Source organism: Cydia splendana, chromosome 13 (assembly GCF_910591565.1).
Source record: "Cydia splendana chromosome 13, ilCydSple1.2, whole genome shotgun sequence".
In the NCBI taxonomy this organism is placed as follows: Eukaryota; Metazoa; Arthropoda; class Insecta; order Lepidoptera; family Tortricidae; genus Cydia; species Cydia splendana.
In genome coordinates, this window is record NC_085972.1 from 12,554,909 (window position 1) to 12,577,611 (window position 22,703).

Below are 22,703 nucleotides of genomic sequence, written 5' to 3' on the forward strand. Positions count from 1 at the left end.
TGTGTATATCACGTCGACTTGACCGCCTCCTTCCATTTCTGTTAAAACATGATTCGTGAAGCAAGCTAGGTTGGAAACTGTAGAACGTCCCTTTAGAAAACCGTGCTGTTTATCCGAGATCCCACAAGAGACAAGGGGGTAAATTTGTTTAAAAATTATGGATTCAAAAAGCTTTCCTATGGTATTGAGGATAGAGATAGGTCGATAATTCTCGATATTGGACTTTGAACCTTTTTTATATATAGGAATAATGTGGGCCCTTTTCCAGATGGAGGGGAAAATACAGTCCTTTAAAGATCGTTGAAATAGAATGGTTAGTGGGCATGCAAGGCTCTCAGCACAAGAAGATAAAAAGATAGGTGGAACGCCGTCACAACCAGGTCCCTTAGTTTTATCTAGTCGCTTTAAGAAACTTAACACGATCTCGCAAGTTACATCGATTCCGGACATTGCATCGCACTGATTGCTGCTCATAGAACTATTGTTAAGGTTATAAGAGGAGTTTGAGGTATCAAAAACACTCTCAAAAAATGTATTAAACGCATTACAGATATCCACGCCACTGTTGTAGTGATTACTACCTAAATTGAAACAATTAGGGTAATTAGAGCCTCCCCGTTTAGATTTGACATATTTCCAAAAGAATTTAGGAGAGCGCTTGATGTAAGATTCGGTGTTGTTATTAAAACGCTGAAAACATTCACTCTGTACATGCTTTTGCCTAGCTCTAAGCATCGAAAATTCGTCATAATCACGTGGGTTTAAAAACTTTTTCCACCGTAGATGGACTTTGTTTTTTTCTTTTATTATCTTTATGAGCGATGAGCTGTACCAAATAGGGTATGAGTCATTTTTTGGGTATGATATAGGTACAAATTTAAGAAAACACTCATTTAGCGTGTTATAAAAAATGTCAACAGCTTTGTTTACGTCGCTTGTGCTTAAAATTGTATTCCAGTCTATATTACATAAATATGCATTTATTTTAACATAATCACATTTAAAAAAGTTAAAGCGAGGTGTCGTGTTATGTTTTAAAGGCGTTATAAACAGATCTAAGATATCAATTAAGAGTGGTGGGTGATAAACATCTAACTTAGAAATTGGTTGACATTGAGACACGAGCATAGGCAGATTGCTAAAACACAGATCTAAAATATTGCCACATGAGTTCATAATAAAATTGTACTGTGTTAGGCCTAAATATTGCATATCTTCGACGAAAGATAACGCCGCGCTTTGATAATCTAACCTGCCCTGATTTAACAGAGAGAAACCTACATTACTATTCCATGATATACACGGTAAGTTAAAGTCGCCTAATAATAGATAGGTACATGAGGGAAACGTATCAATCATACGTGTCATATTAATTTTTATGTCATCTAGGTTTAAAGGTAAATTTTCCTCAACAGGTGGTAAATATGCTAATGCAGCAATTAAATCGGTTGGGGCGCCGAGAGCGCGGCCCGGTATTCTTACACAAAGCGATTCAATTCCCGCGCATGACCACTCACGGTACACCGCGGCACAAAGATTGCGACGTGCACACACCATAACCCCGCCGCCCGTACTCTTATTAGTTAGGTGGAGATTCCTATCACACCGAAATACATCGTATCGGAAATCGCAAAGTTCTGAGTCCAAAATGTCACTCTGTAACCAAGTCTCGGTTAAAAATATTAAGTCGTAATCATTATGAAGTATGTTATTGTATATATCTAAACACTTGGTTCGAAGACCACGGACATTTTGGTAATATATATTAAGATTACTATGGTTTACGTTTGGATAGTATATCGTGTTATTCACTGTAAGAGAACGTAAAGAACGAAATAAAAATGATGGTCATAGCGCTGGTACCGGCGGCCCAATCGCGTGGGCGTTAGTCGAACGTGTCGGATAAAATACGAGTGTCGAACGATTTGTTCCACAAAAATCCTCGTATTATTCGATAGTCCATAAAAAAGAAGTAGACGGTAGCGTAATGCCATACTTCTCCGGTGTGACTTACAGCCCGCCATACTGAGGCGAACACATTAATTAAAAAAAAACAATTCAATCATTTGTGCCAAGCTAATTTTTGCACAGGTGATCATCGTCGAGCAGCCATTCATGGACATCACCATGCCATACTTTTCGGATGGTTCCAAATGGCCGCCATACCGCCGCAAAGGAGTTAATTTTTTTTTATTGCTAAACGATTTGTACCATCTTGTAATTTTTTTTCAAGACTTTCTGTGTGATCATAAATGGAAATCTCATAATGCCATACCTGTAGGAGGTGGCAAATGTGTACAATATTTTTTTTTTATTTCAAGTATGGTGCCCCTTTTTCCCCCTATTAGAAGTATGGCAAATATAATAATGGTCACATTGCATCATATAATTTCCAAAAATCCAAATGCCATACTGGTACAAATCGTCAAAAAATTGTTTTTTGTTTTAAGTCTTGGCTTAAGTCTCACAGTCGTCCGCCCCGTAGTTATAATCTGAAATATATTTTTTTAGGTACAATTGTATCCAAACAAACAGAATATGATGATGCCATGCTGTAAAAAATTATTTTACGTATACATAGTCGTATTTTTGAAACGTGTCGATTAAATAAGTTTTTCAAGTATGGCAGCACTTTATCCCCCTACTATAAGTATGGCAATTATAATAACGGTCACATTTTATCAAATACTTTCCAAAAATTTAAATGCAATACTGGTACAAATAGATTAACAAAAAAAAAAAAATTAACTCCCTTGCGGCGGTATGGCGGCCATTTGGAACCGTCCGAAGAGTATGGCATGGTGATGTCCATGAATGGCTGCTCGACGATGATCACCTGTGCAAAAATTAGCTTGGCACAAATGGTTGAATTGTTTTTTTTTAATTAATGTGTTCGCCTCAGTATGGCGGGCTGTAAGTCACACCGGAGAAGTATGGCATTACGCTACCGCCTACTTCTTTTTTTATGGACTATCGGAAAATACGAGGATTTTTGTGGAACAAATCGTTCGACACTCGTATTTTATCCGACACGTTCGACTAACGCCCACGCGATTGGGCCGCCGGTACCAGCGCTATGACCATCATTTTTCTTTCCTTCATTACATGCTTAGACCCCTGACGAACCGCCATACTGGTACAAATGACCCAGTAAAATGTGTCACTATCTCCCGGTCTATTAGACCGAGCAGTCAGCCCATCCGAAGGGCGCCCTAAGCGATTTTAATAACAACCATGCGCTTTACTTATTTAGCTTGACTACAAATTATGAATACCTACATATTCCAGCTCTGCGTCGTGTTATAATAGAACGAAATGAAGTAGCTGTAAATAATAAAACGAAATCAGTTCTGTCGGTTTTTGACTGATTTGTTTGTTCGTTTGTATAAATATGTAATTCAATCTACAGTTAATGAGATAAATTTGATCCGGATACTAAGTTAATTTCTACTTAACTAGAATGAGACTCTTCTATTTTAGTTTTTACACTTATACCGGTAAAACTGTTTTAATATTTTTGATCACTTTTAAAGCAGTTTACTGAATCACTAACTGACACATAATTATTTATTACAGCACGCTACATTTATACTATACTGTTTTTATTAGTATTTATACTGTTTTTATTAGTATTTATACTCTTTTTATTAGTATTGAATTCTAACAATATTTTGGTGGTAACTACGGGGGAAAAAAATTCCCACCTTTTACCAGAATTCCCAGTAGTTACCACCAAGCCGAGTTGGTGGTAACTAGTGGGATTTTTTTTCCCAGTAGTTACCAGTGGTAAAAGGTGGGAAAAAAATTCCCAGTAGTTACCACTGGTAAGAACTTGATGGTAACTAGTGGGAATAACCCTAAGCTGCAGGTGCAGAGATAACTGTAGGTACTTACCGTAAAACGGGGTCAACAGAAATCGCGGGGTGCATAGAGAAATTTTGAACTTTTTCTTTCAAGTTGTTGTATTTGAAAACGTACATCTCTAAAATTAGATTTTTTAATTTAGAAAAAACCATGGAGCCAGGTTTTTTTTCATGTTTTTTTTTCATAAATTTGAAAAAAAAAACATTTGGTTTTTTTTCTATTTGCAACCCTAGTTTTGACATTAACTAAGTAAAAGTTAGCTAACCTGGTAATATAGTATCTGTAGTACCTAAATAATAAATAATATCACTAATTTTCTCTATATAGAAGCATTTTTTTGCAAAAAACTAATAACAAGCAATTTTACGTGATAAAGGGGTCAGTGGACACGCATATGGGGTGAATAATTACGCCATAGAAGGTGATTAGATACAACAAAGGGGTGTAAAGACACGCCTTGGGGGTTAAAAGACACGAAAAAAATATTTTGCGTGAAATAGATGTTTAATTGATATATATACCATTTGCCAATTGAGTATCAACATAATAATGACCAAATTCGATACCTATGACAACTAAAACTGAATATTTCTATTCACCCCTTTCTTGTGTCTATCGACCCCGTTTCAAGGATATGGAGAAAAAACAGGTAGTTTTCTTTGATTTTCTCTGAATTGGGTAGGTACAAATTTATTTCACAAATGCAAAATTGAAGAACTAACCAAGACTCAAAAAATGATATCAAAATTTTTACTTTTATCATTTGGATTATTGGCGAAAATTGTCCTCGAAGTTGAAAATCGTGTCTTTTCACCCCGTTTTACGGTACATAAAAAACAAAGGTCCCCGATGATTTAAGAACCCGGCCCTCTTTAACTAAGTTTGTTCAAGGTTTTATTGATAAAATGACATCTACTCACCGATTCCGAGAACAACTGGGAATAATCGGATTCCAAGTGAATGTAGACCCAGAGGGTCAGTGCCATTATTGTGTCTTGGATTGTGGAACCCGTCCATATCGTCCAAAGCAGGAATGAGCACGCACTTCTGCAATATCACATTAGACCTTTTCATTTATTAGCAAAATATACAAATTATAAATATTATAATCTGCAAATTTAGAGAATCCGTCTCTTGTTTTAGGAACTTAGTAAATTTAATCCACGTTTCGATAAATCGTTTTAGTGAGTTACCTTCCTCTATATCGTAGTCTTATTAATTTTTAGATATACCTATGTAGAGTAAGGTTTAAAAATCTTAACCAAACCGATGTTAAAAGAAGTAAGTATTAAATTTAGGGTTCAGTTTTAAAAAATAATCTTGAACATAAATTATGAATTTTATCATACTTTCATAAATTGTGTAAGTTTCTACTTCATGACTGCAGATGTAGATGGCGCTGTACGGTTCCGTACAATATGCGATACAGACGTAGTGCATAATTATTTGCCATCGTATTTTCACGGAAACGTGCGAACATGTCTTGTCACTCAGTCTCGTTACAAAAATTACTGAGGTTGATTGAAGTAGCATGACAAATACGAACGTTTCCGACAAAATACGATGGATAACAATTATATATGCAATACATCGGTAATAGACCGCGAGCTACGAACAGATTTCATGACCAATCGCCTCCCAGGCGATAACTCGTATAGTGGTTAACGGCTACGTATGATGAATCCTCGTGGACGTCAGCTGCCGCTCCGTTGGTGGGTTGAGGAATGGCAGCCACCGAAACACGTAAAAAAAAGTCTTTTCAGTCATCGCCTCCCGTTTGATACTTTGTCAGATGAAAGTTTAGATGCTATCGTTAATAAAAAAAATCGTCAGCCGGTTGTATCCCGGTGGAAACACCGTCAGCTGTGCACATGAACATGTAAAAAAAAATTTTTTTTCAGTCATCGCCTCCCGTCTGATACTTTGCCAGACGATAGTTTAGGTGCTATTGTTAATAAAAACAATCGTCAGCCGGTTGTATCGCGGTGGAATCACCGTCAGCTGTACACCTGAACATGTAAAAATATTTTCTTTTTTTCAGTCATATTTTTTTCAGTCATCGCCTCCCGCTTGATACTTTGTCAGATGATAGTTTAGGTGCTATTTTTAATAAAAACAATCGTCAGCCGGTTGTATCGCGGTGGAAACACCGTCAGCTGTACACATGAACATGTAAAAAAAAAATATTTTTCAGTCATCGCCTCCCACTTGATACTTTGTCAGATGATAGTTTAGGTGCTATTGTTAATAAAAAAATCGTCAGCCGGTTGTATCGCGACAGAAAGAGCGTCAGCTAATCACATGAACATGTAAATAAAAAAATTATATTCCGTCATCGCCTCCCGCTTGATACTTTGTCATATGATAGTTTAGGTGCTATTGTTAATAAAAAAAATCGCGGTGGCAAGACCGTCAGCTGATCACATGAACATGTAAAATGTTCATTTACTCATTGTTTAAGCGGACAATTATTTAAGCGACAGCTAAAGCAATGGCTAATAGATCATGTTTTTTACGATTTAAATGAGTATTTTTTATTTAAGACTATGTAATTTTAGATGTACTTATTATAAATTTAAGTGATCTGTATATAATATTGTAATTATGTAATATTGTATACCCGAACAGGGTAGCCGTTGAGACTATGTATTATTTTAACATCTTGTTTGACACGGTAAACAATAAATGAATTCTTATTCTTATTCTTATTCTTGTTATCTTTATACATAGTAGTTTGGTTAACTATTTCTTAGATGCCCGGGCATTCGGCTCATACTTGGCATTCGATTCTAAGCTGTAAGCTTACCTGCAGCTTAGCCTCTGGCCTCGCATGGGAAGGCGTCGGAATCAGGTCTTCGGTGTTAGGTGGAGCTCGGCCTTGGGTCTTACTTTTTGACATAAATCGGTTTGTTGGGTCGATATTGGCTAATGACGGAGCTTGAATTTTCCTCACTTCGGCTCTTTGGAATGTCGACCAGACGTTTCCCTGATACAGTCAAACCGCTACTTTTTACTTAGCACAAAAGATAAGGGCTTCGCAAAGATCTTCCGGCCAGGGCTTCGCCAAGATTAAGACCGCCACTGATGCCGCGCGATACCGTTTATGCTATATAAAACTTTTTTCGTTCCTTTATTCAATAAATTTTGCTTGTAATTGAAAAATGCACTTATTTTATAACTTTCTTACAGCAAAAACATGTGTTTTCGGTAAAATTTTGGTTTCAATTCTTTTTTCATTAATCAAAGGTGTTTCAAGGCCACGCCGCCGATTCGCCGCCGCCGCCGACCGATTTTGACCAGCGCGCCGCCGCCGGCTAAATGCCTATCGGTGCTCATATACAGCCTGGTGACAGACAGACGGACGGACAGCGGAGTCTTAGTAATAGGGTCCCGTTTTTACCCTTTGGGTACGGAACCCTAAAAATCGAATGATCTCTTTATCTACGCACATATCATTAGTGCTCTATAATGCGTTCAGAAACGTAGGAAATGACCAGCATTATTACAACCAATTTGACTATGAGAACTTTCTTATCTGTGGTGGTAGGTAAAATGACAGCGTTTTACACAAAAATAAAACGCTAATTAAATAACTTACCATATTCGGAACCTAAGAATAATATTGAGAGTGGCAACACTGTGTCGGTCGTATTGGCCTTTTTAGGGGTGCCCCTTAATACGCCTAACATTAATTGGCATAATATGAATTCGCATAACAGATTTGGCATAACATAATTGTGCATAACATTGAACAGGCATAATATTAAAAAAGCATAACTCTTATTGCGCATAATAATGAATACGCATAATTTAAATATGCATAACATTATTAACTATAAATTTATTTGGCACAAAATGAATTAGCATAATTTATTTAGGTTAGGTCAGGTTCACAAGGCTAAGGCAGGATCGAGCGAAACGAAGCGAAGCTCTTGTAACAAATAATAATCTTATAGCTGTAAAACATTGTTAAGGCGTAAGTTCGTGTTCCTCTTTTTTTTATATTTAGGTTTCAGCAATAATTTTCATATTATGATTTTTTTGTGCAAATTGTTTTAAGTGCATGTTAGACCTATTTTAGTGATTTTTTTTTATCGAGCAAAAGTCAAAAACTCAGGATTCGAAACGCTGAAGTCCCTAGAGAAAGGCTGCAAGATTGCTAATTAAATTTTTGGCAACCGTATTGTGATATTTGTAATCTACAAAAGCGCTACTTTTACTTAAAATTCGATTTCTGAACCTTAATTCGAGCCGCTCTCTCTACATTTATATTTATTTGCCTTTTATATTTATACCATTTAATAATTATGCAAAGTAACTTTATGCTTATTTTATTTTATTTATCCCAAGTCATCGTTTGACAATTTACGTTATGCGCATTAACATTATGCGAACTCAGTTATGCATAATAATGTCATGCGATTTAGAAGTTAGAATATGCGTAATATACGTTATGTCAATTTGAATTAGGAGTATTACGTTATGCGAATTAATATAGACCCCTTTATTAGCATATACGTCCCTCTCTCTCCCACACTCCCACCACTCAGCAATTGCTTTTTGACAGATACAGCAAAAGCAAATTTCCAAGTCATTGTCTCAAAGTTGTACATATTTACACCAGGCAGGATTAAAACTTTAAGTTTCGAATATGGTAAGTTATTTAATTATCGTTTTATTTTTGTGTAAAACGCTGTCATTAAACAACTGTACCGATATTCGGAACCTAAGAATAATATTGAGACGTGTTTGTTATCGCCTGGTGGTGGGAAGACGCCAAGCCAATGTGATTATATATGTACTTATTATGTATACAGTGTAGAAAGATATGTCGGGCCCTGGAGGGAAACTACCTTAAATCCTTAAGTTGACTCATTTTACTTAATGGAGACATTCCTTTATATTTTAAAAGAAACAAAACTGCATTCAAAGATTTTTTTTAATTCGCTTGTCTCGACCGGGAATCGAACCGAGTAAAACTTCCAAAAAATAAACACTCGCTATTTTTTTTCTACTAGTCGATACAGTTAATGTTAATTAATACATTTCCCCAAGAAACATTAGGTCTTAGACTCGTCTGTCGTACAAAATATCCATAAAATCGAATATTTAGTACTCAAGAATATTTTTAGACAAGCAAAAGTATTTTCATTGGCATAGCGACGGTGCGCGCAGGCAGCCTTTCTTTTGCTGTGTCTGTCAAAAAGCAACTGCTGAGTGGTGGGAGTGTGGGAGAGAGAGAGACGTATATGCTAAAAACCGGCCAAGTGCGAGCAGAACTCGCGTTACAAGGGTTCCGTACATTACCCAATTTTTAACAATGTATTTTATATAATATGTGAAACGCGAGTGAATTGCCTTTAAAAAACCCATAGGGATCGGATCAAAAACGAAGAAATTAGTTCGCCTCACGCTTGACTGCATACTTCTAATAGGTTTTCCTGTCATCTATATGTAAAGAACTATTATGTATTTTTTTTTCAAAGTTTTAGACCCAGTACTTTCGGAGATAAACGGGAGGGGGGGTCATTGTTTGGCTAGTTTCTTAAATAACTTCTAAACTATTTATTTTTAAAATTACAAAAAAAATTGAGATTCTCAAAACGAGCTCTTTGATCTGATATGCAACACGATATAGTTTAAAAAACATTATTTTCTCATTGACCCCCCAAAAGTGCCCTCCATGTTTAAAATTCATTTGTTTACGTAAAATGTCCGTCTTTGGGTCACGAATTTACATAAGTGTACCAAATTTCAACTAAATTGGTCCATTTGGAGAAAATGGGCTGTGACAGACAGACAGACGCACGAGTGATCCTATAAGGGTTCCGTTTTTTCCTTTTGAGGTACGGAACCCTAAAAAGGCCAATACGACCGACAACACAGTGTTGCCACTCTCAATATTATTCTTAGGTTCCGAATATCGGTACAGTTGTTTAATCTGTACTTTAATGTTATTACAGTGAGTTTAAATTTGGAACAGTATACAATTAATTTGTTTTGTTGTATTTAAGCAAACTTAAAGAAAAAGTTTCGTGTAAAATGAGCGATGAAGATATTTCGGAGACGCCACCTCTCAAAGAACCCCGTACCAAAAGTATGGAAAATGTGGTTTCAGTTAAATATTCTGAGATTTTGATATAATATAGATTTTAACGTCCTGAACAAAAGTCTCTATGGGGGCTACCACTGTTGCCGAGTCCCTTTCAGAGTTACGACTAATTTTGTATCAGATAACAAATCATTAATTAGATGTAATTACCAACTATTTATTTAAACAATTGACATTAGATTGAACCTATATTGCGATATTTGCGATAAGCTGGCCATTTGACGAAATATAAAATGACTATTGGTTGTTGTGCTGATGTTGCCATATGCCATATGCCATATGGTACCTTGGTTATGCACGACATCAAGAAAACGTGAAATACCCAAGTACTGCATTATTAAACCACATACTTGACTGTGCGAACAGAAATGAACCCTTAATAAACCGAGTTTAAAAGTGTACATGTGTATCTATGAAAATATGTAAATATATGTAGATAAGATTTAACGAGCAACACTATTTTTCTTTCATTTTATCCGTTATTAATAGTTTGTTTTGTCTGGTACAGTCTACTGTAAAAATATGGGTGCATTAAAATGCACAAAAATATGTTCCAATGATCTGTATGTCGTTGTAATAAGAACTTCGTAAAATATTTATGAAACGATTTATTTTGCACTTGAAAAAGACGCTGGAGGTGTCATATTACTGATATTACTGTCACTGTGACAAGGTGCGAATTGGTACTAGAGTCGATTTCCTTGAGGGTACAAAATCAGTCGTAACTCTGAAAGGGACTCGGCAACAGTGGTAGCCCCCATAGACACTTTTGTTCAGGACGTTAAAATCTATATTATATCAAAATCTCAGAATATTTAACTGAAACCACATTTTCCATACTTTTGGTACGGGGTTCTTTGCGAGTTCCGCCAGAGAGCAACGATGCCCCATGTCGGCTGAAATATGTGGTTAGTGAATAGAAATAGCCCAGAGAGCCTTATTAAAGGTCGCTACAGTCCGTTAACTCTTAGAATGACCTTCGAATTTTAGAAAGATACATCGGGTATCGGCGGTAACACGCGAAGGTGATACTGCTGTTCTGCTTTCTTATTAACTCCCAAAAAGTTTTAAACATACCGCAAAAGTTAAGGATACCTATTGTCTCAATGTAAAATAAGCCCTAATTCAATGACATTATGCTTAATATTCGGTTGATGACTATAATTGCGATATAACTTTTTGTCATAATCTTAATAAAATAGAATCAGAATTTGAAATTCGTCCGAAGGTAATTTGAAAACAGACGTCACATCGTCATTTACTACTGGCGGAAATAATATAGAGTTTATAATACCACACACATATTTCAATTCATATGGTAAAATTATACAACTGGGAAATTGTTATATTACTAATATCACAATTTTCCAGTTTTAAAAATTACAATATTATCATATTATTGTAATTTTTAAAACTATAGCACACCTCGGACACTGGCGATCAAATGTATGAAACAAACGCGTCCCTACGCACACAGTCTAAGCTCGTGTAGGTGAACGCGTACCATGCTTGTGTGAGTGAGATAAGACGTGCTAGGGTTCCCGCCATTTTGTTGTCAAGTTCGATGACCTCAATGACTCAAAACTCATTGCGCTAATTAGGAAGAAATAAGAATCGTATTATGCTGTAAGGTGGGTATCTAAGCTCGATAAACACACAATAATAAGCTCGACAATAATTTCCTATTTTGAATCAGTATAAACGAAGTAACTACATTTTTGTAAGGAAATTCAGGCCACCAAAATATTACGTAAGCTGAAAACATGATTTTTTGTTCATGTAGATATTGTGTGGTTTTCAGTGTGATCTGATAGGTTTTGTAAATATTTGTTTAATATTTGAATATTTTACGTGGCCTCCGCTCTGCGCACCGCGTCGTCGCGTCCTTGCCAGCCGGTAACTGTGAGGTAACCGAGAGCGGGTGGGCGGCACTTTCAACGGGAGGCAGGGAGTGTCCATACTGTACGTTAATACTCTTTATTATACTGTGAGCCTATTCACGGCAGAGTCATTTGTATTAATTATAAATCAGTCACTATAATCGTCTGTCTTATTTTCACATATACGGAAGTTTTCTTCACATTTAATTGCGTGTTGGCAAACTCCTGTTGCTTCTATCACCGGTCGTGAATTTTATTAGAATATTTACTATTATCACTTCTTAAAAGTTTTCCGCTGCTTTTGAAAAATATTTATATACATTATATATGATTTCCCGTGATTGACTATTTACAGAAATACCCTTTTTGAGATGTGTATCTACCCATTAAATTAATTGCCAAAAAATATGAAATTAAATATTTACCTACTAGTTATAGTGCTATTAACTACTCTATATAGTTTAAGGCTAAAAGATTACTGCAATCTTTGGGTGTTGGATTGCAACTAAATCAGTAATACACTGTCATTTTCTATTACGGGATTTCGTCCGATTTTACCCGAAAAACGAAGGTCATTCTAAGAGTTAACGGACTGTACTAACTATTCGTCAGTTATATAGGTAATATATAAAGCACAACACTAAAGCAGTACGCCAGAACTCCTTTCAACACTGAATATAGAAATAAAAGGCGCAAAGATATTATAAATGTAGGTATTCAAACCGTACAAAGAAAACACTGATTTTCATTTAGATTTTTTGCTTTTTGGGCGTGTTTTGGGCTCATTTTTGTACAATAGGTTAAATGCAACACTAGAATTATACCCACTTAGCTATAGGCTTGTTCTAAGAATACTCTTAATTTTTACATGTTCATGTGCACAGCTGACGCTCTCACTACCGCGGTACAACCGGCTGACGATTTTTTTAATAAACAATAGCACTTAAATTATGATCTGACAAAGTATCAAGCGGGAGGCGATGACTGAAAAAATTTTTTTTTACATGTTCAGGTGTACACCTGACAGCTGTACAGCTGACGGTATTTCCACCGCGATACAACCGGCTGACGATTGTTTTTATTAACAATGGCACCTAAACTATCATCTGACAAAGAATCAAGCGGGAGGCGATAACTGAAAATTTTTTTTTACAAGTTCAGGTGTACAGCTGACGGTGTTTCCACCGCGATACAACCGGCTGACGATTGTTTTTATTAACAATAGCACCTAAACTATCATCTGACAAAGTGTCAAGCGGGAGGCGATGACTGAAAAATATATATTTTTTTACATGTTCAGGTGTACAGCTGACGGTGTTTCCACCGCGATACAACCGGCTGACGATTGTTTTTATTAACAATAGCACCTAAACTATCATCTGACAAAGTAACAAGCGGGAGGCGATGACTGAAAAAAAATTTTTTTTACATGTTCAGGTTACAGCTGACGGTGATTCCACCGCGATACAACCGGCTGACGATTGTTTTTATTAACAATAGCACCTAAACTATCATCTGACAAAGTATCAAGCGGGAGGCGATGACTGAAAATTTTTTTTTACATGTTCAGGTGTACAGCTGACGGTGTTTCCACCGCGATACAACCGGCTGACGATTGTTTTTATTAACAATAGCACCTAAACTATCATCTGACAAAGTAACAAGCGGGAGGCGATAACTGAAATTTTTTTTTTACAAGTTCAGGTGTACAGCTGACGGTGTTTCCACCGCGATACAACCGGCTGACGATTGTTTTTATTAACAATAGCACCTAAACTATCATCTGACAAAGTGTCAAGCGGGAGGCGATGACTGAAAAATATATATTTTTTTACATGTTCAGGTGTACAGCTGACGGTGTTTCCACCGCGATACAACCGGCTGACGATTGTTTTTATTAACAATAGCACCTAAACTATCATCTGACAAAGTAACAAGCGGGAGGCGATGACTGAAAAAAAATTTTTTTTACATGTTCAGGTTACAGCTGACGGTGATTCCACCGCGATACAACCGGCTGACGATTGTTTTTATTAACAATAGCACCTAAACTATCATCTGACAAAATATCAAGCGGGAGGCGATGACTGAAATTTTTTTTTTACATGTTCAGGTGTACAGCTGACGGTGTTTCCACCGCGATACAACCGGCTGACGATTGTTTTTATTAACAATAGCACCTAAACTATCATCTGACAAAGTAACAAGCGGGAGGCGATGACTGAAAATTTTTTTTTACATGTTCAGGTGTACAGCTGACGGTGTTTCCACCGCGATACAACCGGCTGACGATTGTTTTTATTAATAATAGCACCTAAACTATCATCTGACAAAGTATCAAGCGGGAGGCGATGACTGAAAAATATTTTTTTTTACATGTTCAGGTGTACAGCTGACGGTGATTCCACCGCGATACAACCGGCTGACGATTGTTTTTATTTATTAACAATAGCACCTAAACTATCGTCTGGCAAAGTATCAAACGGGAGGCAATGACTGAAAAGTTTTTTTTTACGTGTTTCGGTGGCTGCCATTCCTCAACCCACCAACGGAGCGGCAGCTGACGTCCACGAGGGTTCATCATATATGGCCGTTAACCACTATACGAGTTTTCACCCGGGACTGACGAAATTTGCGCCTGGCCCGCGGTCTATAACCCTGTGATGATGTTTGAAAATACAGTGGCCAAAAACATGGCACAGTACAGCGCCATCTGTTTTGGCTGTCACACTAGCGCCACAGCTAAATAATCGTGATTATTTAAATTTAACGTAAGATATTGAAAAAAGGGGGCCGCTACGTACTGTATTTTGTATTTAAGTACCTTTTGAATACATCAGACTAGTTTTTATGTTGCTAGATTCCTCAATCTATGCGTCCAAAGTTAAAACGGCCGTTTTTGTTTTGAGTTCCTAGATCGACGAAACCAGCAACATAAAAACTAGTTTGATGTATTCAAAAGGTCCTTAAATACACAATGCAGTACGTAGCGGCCCCCTTTTTTCAATATCTTTCGTTAAATTTAAATAATCACGATTATTTAGCTGTGGCGCTAGTGTGCACGTTGATGGGCTCTTAAAAATCGATTTTCATATAAGTATAAGCTCGGGGTATGTATGAATGGCGTGCGTCAGAGAGCTGACACCCTTACTTTTATTTTATTACCTAATAGTAGAAGAGCCGGCCGCAAAATTTCTAACCGACTTGATACCACGATGAAATGCACAATGGTTTCCCATAAAAGTGATGCTAAGTCCGAATTCGATAGTCTGCCACGGCGGAACTTGCCGAAAGTACGAAAAAGAAGGCCACTTCCGGTGCGAAAAAAGGGGCTGATTTAACCCATCTGATACCGAAATAATAGTTATTGCAGCAGTTAGAAATTTACATGTAGACACAGAAAAGCGAAATCTGCCAGTATTTATTTTGCCGGAAGTGCTTGGCAGACGCTTTCAAAGGTGGCCACCGGGACCCCTAATTTAACCCATCTGATACCACCATGAAACCAATTCCAGTCGGTAGATATGAACCCTCATGTCAGGAATATATAAGTCTGCCAAGGCTTTTCCTGCCGAAACACCTTGGCAGACGAGATTATGTAAGCAAGGTCGCCATCGGTTACCCTACACTAACCCATCTGATACCACCATGAAACCAATTCCAGTCGGTAGGTATGAACCCCCAGTTTAGGAATATATAAGTCTGCCAAGGTTTTTCCTGCCGAAACACCTTGGCAGACGAGATTATAAGCAACATGATCATCGGTTACCGTACACTAACCCATCTGATACCGCCATGAAACCAATTCCAGTCGGTAGGTATGAACCCTAATTTCAGCAATATATAAGTCTGCCAAGGCTTTTCCTGCCGAAACACCTTGGCAGACGAGATTATGTTAGCAAGGTGTACATCAGTTACCCTACATTAACCCATCTGATACCACCATGAAACCAATTCCAGTCGGTAGGTATGAACCCTCATTTCGGAATTTTTTAAGTCTGCCAAGGCCTTTCCTGCCGAAACTCCTTGACAGACGAGATTATGTAAGCAACATCCGCACCCGTATACGTAATTACTGTAGGCTTATTTATTCCTTTATGCTTATACATATTTGTATATTATTATGGTATCAATAAAATATATTTATAATTTATTAAACCTATACCTAATACATTGGAAATTCATTACCTGCTTACGGCAGTAGTAGGGATTAGTGGGTTAGTTCTGACTCACTTAGCCAGGCCAACAGTCCCTCCCCCTTTTTTTCCCTTGTTGAGGCCCTTGCCTTGAACCCAACCTAATGTCATTGTAGCTCGAATCTAACCTAATCTATTTATATTGCTTTTAGAATATTACAATTATCTACTTTTGCAAAGTTAAATGTTGAAATCTTTATTTCGCAAAATGGAATTTTAATATGACTTTAATGTATGTGCAATCTACTTAGTAATTGTGTTTAAAAATATAAAAACACATTTTATGTCTACTATCCTATCCTAAGTTTATTCAAATAATATTCTGAACATATGAGATATAGTAACATCATTACTTATTCTGTGTACAGTGGAGAAAACATGAATGAAGTCATGCAATTTGATTTTTTTTATTTTTAAATAAAGATAAACCAAACAGTATTTTCCACAAACCGATGCGAAAAAACTTTGCAGTTGTTGGTTGGCATAATACCATCTCTTACAATTTCTCTTTATTAACATTTTATGATACCTAACCTTTCTGTTTTCGCCCGAATTAATCAAAAAATTCACCAACACCATTTACACCAACCAAATAGAAAACGGGTCCGTGTCCGAATTCGCGATCCCGAGTCCGGGTCCGCGTCCGGGTCCAGGTTCAGGTAGAAGTTGAATTCAAAATCTTGATTGTTTTGCCAGTGGGGTAACTTGCTTAACAATCATATAGAAAAGGACAAGTCGTAAGTCGTTGAGGAGTTCCGTTCTGATCACCATCAGTAGTACCACTTCATCAAATGCCATGCCATGCCATGCCATGCCATGGAGGCCTGTGACGTCAGTAACAGTAATGTCGACAATTGTCGCACCTGTCACCGTGGTGAAATAGGGGCCAGATATTTCAGCGAGCTCTACTTCATATTGGAATTTAGTCAGACATGGTAGTGTAAGGCTAGAAGATCGTTTTGATACAGCGTTAACAGCAACGCTTAATGGTTCAGTTATGCCGAGTTTGCATGATAACGTTATAGTAATCAATAAAAATCGGGATGTAAGTGTCGATTACAACAGTTAATTACTAGATAAGTAAAACAGACAATGACTTATTTCATCACACGTGTAATGTAACTCAAGATAAATACACAAGAAATTAAGTATATTAGAGGATAAATCTACTCTCCTGCCTAAGTTGCAGTCGGATCTAGATAAAGCCACGACTATTATCTCCACCCTCCAACAGGAATGTGAGGCTCGCGAACAATACTCAAGACTGAACAATGTTGAGATTTCTGGCTTGCCTTTTAAAAAAGGAGAGAACCTTATAAGCATTTTAGAAAACATATACACCGTAGTGGGATTAAAATTGGAGGTTCAGTATATAGATAATGTTCAACGGGTGCGACGGTTCCATACTGTGACTAGCGAAGTTGGAGGCGATAACGATCGCGACCGGTCGTCGATTACACGTGAACCGGCTGTGATCGTAAAGTTTACCCGACGTATTTATAAGGACGAACTTCTCTCTGCGGTGCGGGCACGAAGGGGCATTACGACATCTTCTATCGGCCTCCCCGGGCCAGCTGTGAACCTGTACCTGGGGGACCACCTCACTCCGGCCAGTAAGATGCTACTCAAGCAAGCGCGAGAGCTCAAAAAGGAAAACAAGATCGCCTACCTATGGATAAGAGACTGTAAAATTTTAGCAAGAAAATCCGAGACATCCAAAGTTATGGTGATTAACAATAACTTCAATTTCAACAAGTTTAAGTGACTATGTTTATTAGTGTTTCTCATTGTTATAAAAATAAATGTTCGTAAACTATGCATATTAACAGTGCCCCATATGAAATCCTCAGCATGCCTCGCTAATGAAATCGCCTTCTTGTCTAGACATACAAAAAATAATACGTATTTTTCGTTTTACTCGCAATACCAACCCTCTCCACTTATCTTTAACATATTCTGGTACTCAGAGAGTACATGGTTCACTCTGGCTTTAATACTAATACAAGTATATATAAAGTTATTGCCGGCCTAACTATAAATTTAACAGGTTATTATCAGAACGTAAGGGGACTGCGTACCAAAACTCACAGTTTTTATTCGCAGGTCGCAATGTTAAATTATGATTTTATATGTATCACTGAGAGTTGGCTAAATGCACATTTTTTTGATAGGGAAATCTTCGACAGTAGGTATATTGTTTATCGTTGCGATAGATCAGCTGGCTCGAGTGGGGCGGAGCGGGGTGGAGGGGTGGCGGTCGCTGTGCGCCGAGAGCTCCTGCCGACTCCGCGAAATTGGCCCTGCCCCTCCCCTGCATCCTCCGAGTGTATATGGTTGTCATTACCATTATCGCAAACTGACGCTCAAGGACAAACATGCTTAAATATTTGTTGTATTTACATTCCGCACGGGCCGCAGTACAGGGATACGTTAGAAAACTTCTTTGAAATCTGTAGTCAATTAATAATAGAAAATCCAAATGATATATTTCTTATAACAGGTGATTTTAATATTTCTGACGCGCAGTGGATTAAAAATGATTGTTGCAAAATGACCTTAGCTTGCAGCAACAGTTTTCCTTTACAATTGCTTAGTGAGTTTTTATCTTTCACAGGTTTAGAACAATATAATGGTTGTTTTAATATTAATCAACGTGTGCTTGATCTTATTTTTTGCAATAAAAATTGCACAGTAACCGTTAGCGATGATATTTTAACACCTGAGGACTTGCATCATAAGGCACTTCAAATTGAACTTAACTTAGATTACGCGCCACCCATGAAGCCAGCTTCCACTTACGTATATCGTTTTTATAAGGCGGATTTTAAACAAATTAATATTGAATTATCAAAAATTCACTGGGTTGAATATTTTCAGGGCCGTGCCCTTGAGGATTGTGTATTACTTTTTTATGATATATTAAATAGATTGATTGACAGATATGTTCCAAAGGTACCGCAACGTACATCGTGTTCTAAGCCCCCTTGGTATACTAGATCTTTTAGAAGACTTCTGAATGAGAAAAAGAAATATCATAGGCTGTGGAAGACTTTCGGTAATCCCTTAGATTTCGACACTTTTAAAACTCTAAGAAAAAGAATTTTAAAATTGGAACCAATTTATTACAGAAATTATATAAACAATACTGAAGCCAAAATTAGCAGTCACCCTAAATTCTTTTGGACGTATATAAAATCGGTTTTTGTTAAAAGTGGTCTCCCACAGCTTATGCACTATAAGGGTATGACAGCCTCAAATGGTACACAAATATGTGATCTTTTCAATCAACATTTCCACTCAGTTTTCGAAAAACCAACTGTTAGTTATGTTGACCTGAATAATCTTCCACCTGTTAATGACACAGTGTTTGACATGGACACTATTTTTATAACTAAAGACCTTGTTAATAAATATCTTAAACGTATAAATATTAATAAGGGCGCTGGTCCTGACGGTATACCTCCCATCATAATTAGAAATTGCTCCTCTAGCTTAACATTGCCGATTACTTTACTTTTTGAGAAATCTATCAGGGAGGGGTGTGTACCATCATTATGGAAACAGGCATTAGTTACCCCAGTACCAAAAGGTGAAGTTAGCTCGGACATAGAGAAATATCGCCCTATATCAAAATTGTGTCAGTTTGGGAAAATTTTAGAGAAGATTGTTAGTGATCAGCTTTCTATTGCTATGCGACGTCATATCATCCCAAACCAACATGGTTTTCTTAGTGGTCGTAGTGTTGAATCGAATCTTCTATCTTACACAGAAGCCATATTAACTGCATTAGATAACAACTGTCAAGTGGATGCTGTGTATACCGATTTTGCCAAAGCTTTCGACAAGGTCTGTCATGAGCGCTTACTTCTAAAGCTGTGGCATTTTGGTATACACGGGGACCTTTACCGTTGGATAAAGTCTTATGTAGAAAATCGTTCGCAGGCTGTAGCTGTGAGAGGGCATATTTCTCATTATAGGTCCATCAGCTCTGGTGTTCCACAAGGTTCCCATCTGGGGCCTTTATTATTTGTACTGTATATAAACGATATCACGGAATGTATCAAGAATTCAAACATGCTTTTATACGCCGACGACACGAAAATTTTCAGAGTCATACGAAATCCAGACGATTGTAATTTATTGCAAAACGATTTACATAATTTCCAGACTTTCTGTTATGTAAATAATCTTTTCTTAAACCCAGGAAAATGTTTTGTTATTAGCTTTAGTAGAAAAAGGACAAATATTAATTTCAAGTATGATCTCTGCAATAAAGAGCTAACCCGTGTAAACCAGATTCGTGACCTCGGCGTAATCATGGACTCAAAGCTTACCTTTGGGCCCCACATTGACAATATCTTAAATAAATCTTTTAAACAGTTGGGTTTCATCCTGCGCGTAGGTAAAGATTTCAGGAGACCTTCGACTTATAAGATATTGTATAATAGTTATGTCCGTAGTCGGTTGGAATTCGCTAGCGCGGTGTGGAATCCGCTATATAAAATCCATAGCGATAGAATTGAGAAAGTGCAAAAAAAGTTTGTAAAACAATTGATTATCGCACTGGAAATAAATACATAGATTACTCTACCGCTATGAAGAGATATAATATTTCATCCATGTGCTTGCGTCGTGAACGCACTGATGCTATAATTCTTTATAAAATCATAAACAACATTATCGACGCCCCTGAGTTGTTAAAATCTCTTTCCTTTAGAGTACCCCGTCGTTGTGAGCGAGCATGTAGAAAGAAGAACCTCTTTTTTATTCCTCGTAGCCGAACTTCATACGCGAGAAACGGTTTCATTAGAAGAGCATGCAGGACGTACGATGATAAATTTCAAAATTTAAATATTTTCAATGAAAAGTTATATAGTTTCAAACGACTGACCTTGAAGTGTATTAATAGGCTTTAATTAGATAGTTTATAACTCTAAGTGCACTTTTTGTTTGTTATTAAATTTATCCGTTTTCGTTAGGATGCACGAGTATTTTTGTAACTTCTATTTCATTCCAAATTCGAAATTCCATTGAGTATTTTAGTAACTTTAATTTCATTTCAACTTTGAAATTCCATTTAGTTTTAGTACTACTTATATAAGTTGTATGGTTTATATATTCTTATTAAGGAAACTGTAGGTCTATAAGTCTAATAACCGTTTACTGTAATAATTTATTACTATAAGAGACTGTTTGTTTCTAAATAAAGAAATAAAGAAATAAAGAAATTAAACACTATATGAGTAAAATGAATATAGGCGTGAAATCGAATGTATTTGCAGCCAACAAAATGCCAATGTTTGTTCAGCTACCTGTTTACCTGTTTAAATTGCTTATTATCAATTTAGATCCGGATTTTTAACCTGGCTGACATTGGATAGCCATTTATATTGATGTCAATGGTGTTGTAAGATATGGTATTGTAATCAACAACTGTAAAGTTTTTTTTTACATCGGTTTGTGGCAAATACTGTATAGTTTATCTTTATTTTAAAACGGTAAATGTCAAATTGCATGGTTTCGTTCATGTTTTCTCCACTGTACACAGAATAAATAATGATGTTACTATAATTATCTCAAATGTTCAGAATATTACTTGAATAAACTTATCCTATATAAAATGTGTGTTTTTATATTTCTAAACCCAGTTTCTAAGTAGATTGCACATACATTAAAGTCACATTAAAATTCCATTGTGCAAAATAGAGATTTCAACATTTAGCTTTGCAAAAGTAGGTATGTAACTGAAATATTCTAAAAGTAATAATAAATAGATTAGGTTACATTCTAACTACGATGACATTAAGTTGGGTCCAAGGCAAGGTTGCAAGGCTCCAACAAGGGAAAAAAAGGGGGAGGGACTGTTGGCCTGGCTAAGTGAGCCAGAACTCACCCACTAATCCCTACTACTGCCGTAAGCAGGTAATGAATGCCTAATGTATATTTTGTATATTAATAATTTATAAATATATTTTATTACAAAATAATCATATACATTTATATTATAAGCATAAAGTAATAAATAAGCCTACAGTAATTACGTATACGGGTCCCACGGATGCGGATGTTGCTTACATAATCTCGTCTGTCAAGTAGTTTCGGCAGGAAAGGCCTTGGCAGACATAAAACTTCCGAAATGAGGGTTCATACCTACCGACTGGAATTGGTTTCATGGTGGTATCAGATGGGTTAATGTAGGGTAACTGATGTACACCTTGCTAACATAATCTCGTCTGTCAAGGTGTTTCGGCAGGAAAAGCCTTGGCAGACTTATATATTCCTGAAATGAGGGTTCATACCTACCGACTGGAATTGGTTTCATGGCGGTATCAGATGGGTTAGTGTACGGTAACCGATGGTCATCTTGCTTATAATCTCGTCTGCCAAGGTGTTTCGGCAGGAAAAACCTTGGCAGACTTATATATTTCTAAATTGGGGGTTCATACCTACCGACTGGAATTGGTTTCATGGTGGTATCAGATGGGTTAGTGTAGGGTAACCGATGGCGACATTGCTTACATAATCTCGTCTGCCAAGGTGTTTCGGCAGGAAAAGCCTTGGCAGACTTATATATTCCTGACATGAGGGTTCTTATCTACCGACTGGAATTGGTTTCATTGTGGTATCAGATGGGTTAAATTAGGGGTCCCG

General features: G+C 36.9%; 1 protein-coding gene across 1 annotated transcript in view; it reads right to left on the minus strand.

Moving 5' to 3' along the window:
• The window catches only part of LOC134796092 (lysophospholipid acyltransferase 7-like), a 41,688-nt gene that overhangs the window by 9,675 nt on the left and 9,310 nt on the right, over nucleotides 1-22,703 (minus strand). The window contains exon 6 of the mRNA XM_063768042.1: nucleotides 4,785-4,911. Coding sequence (XP_063624112.1) covers nucleotides 4,785-4,911 — 127 coding nt within the window. The remainder of the gene's footprint in view (nucleotides 1-4,784; nucleotides 4,912-22,703) is intronic.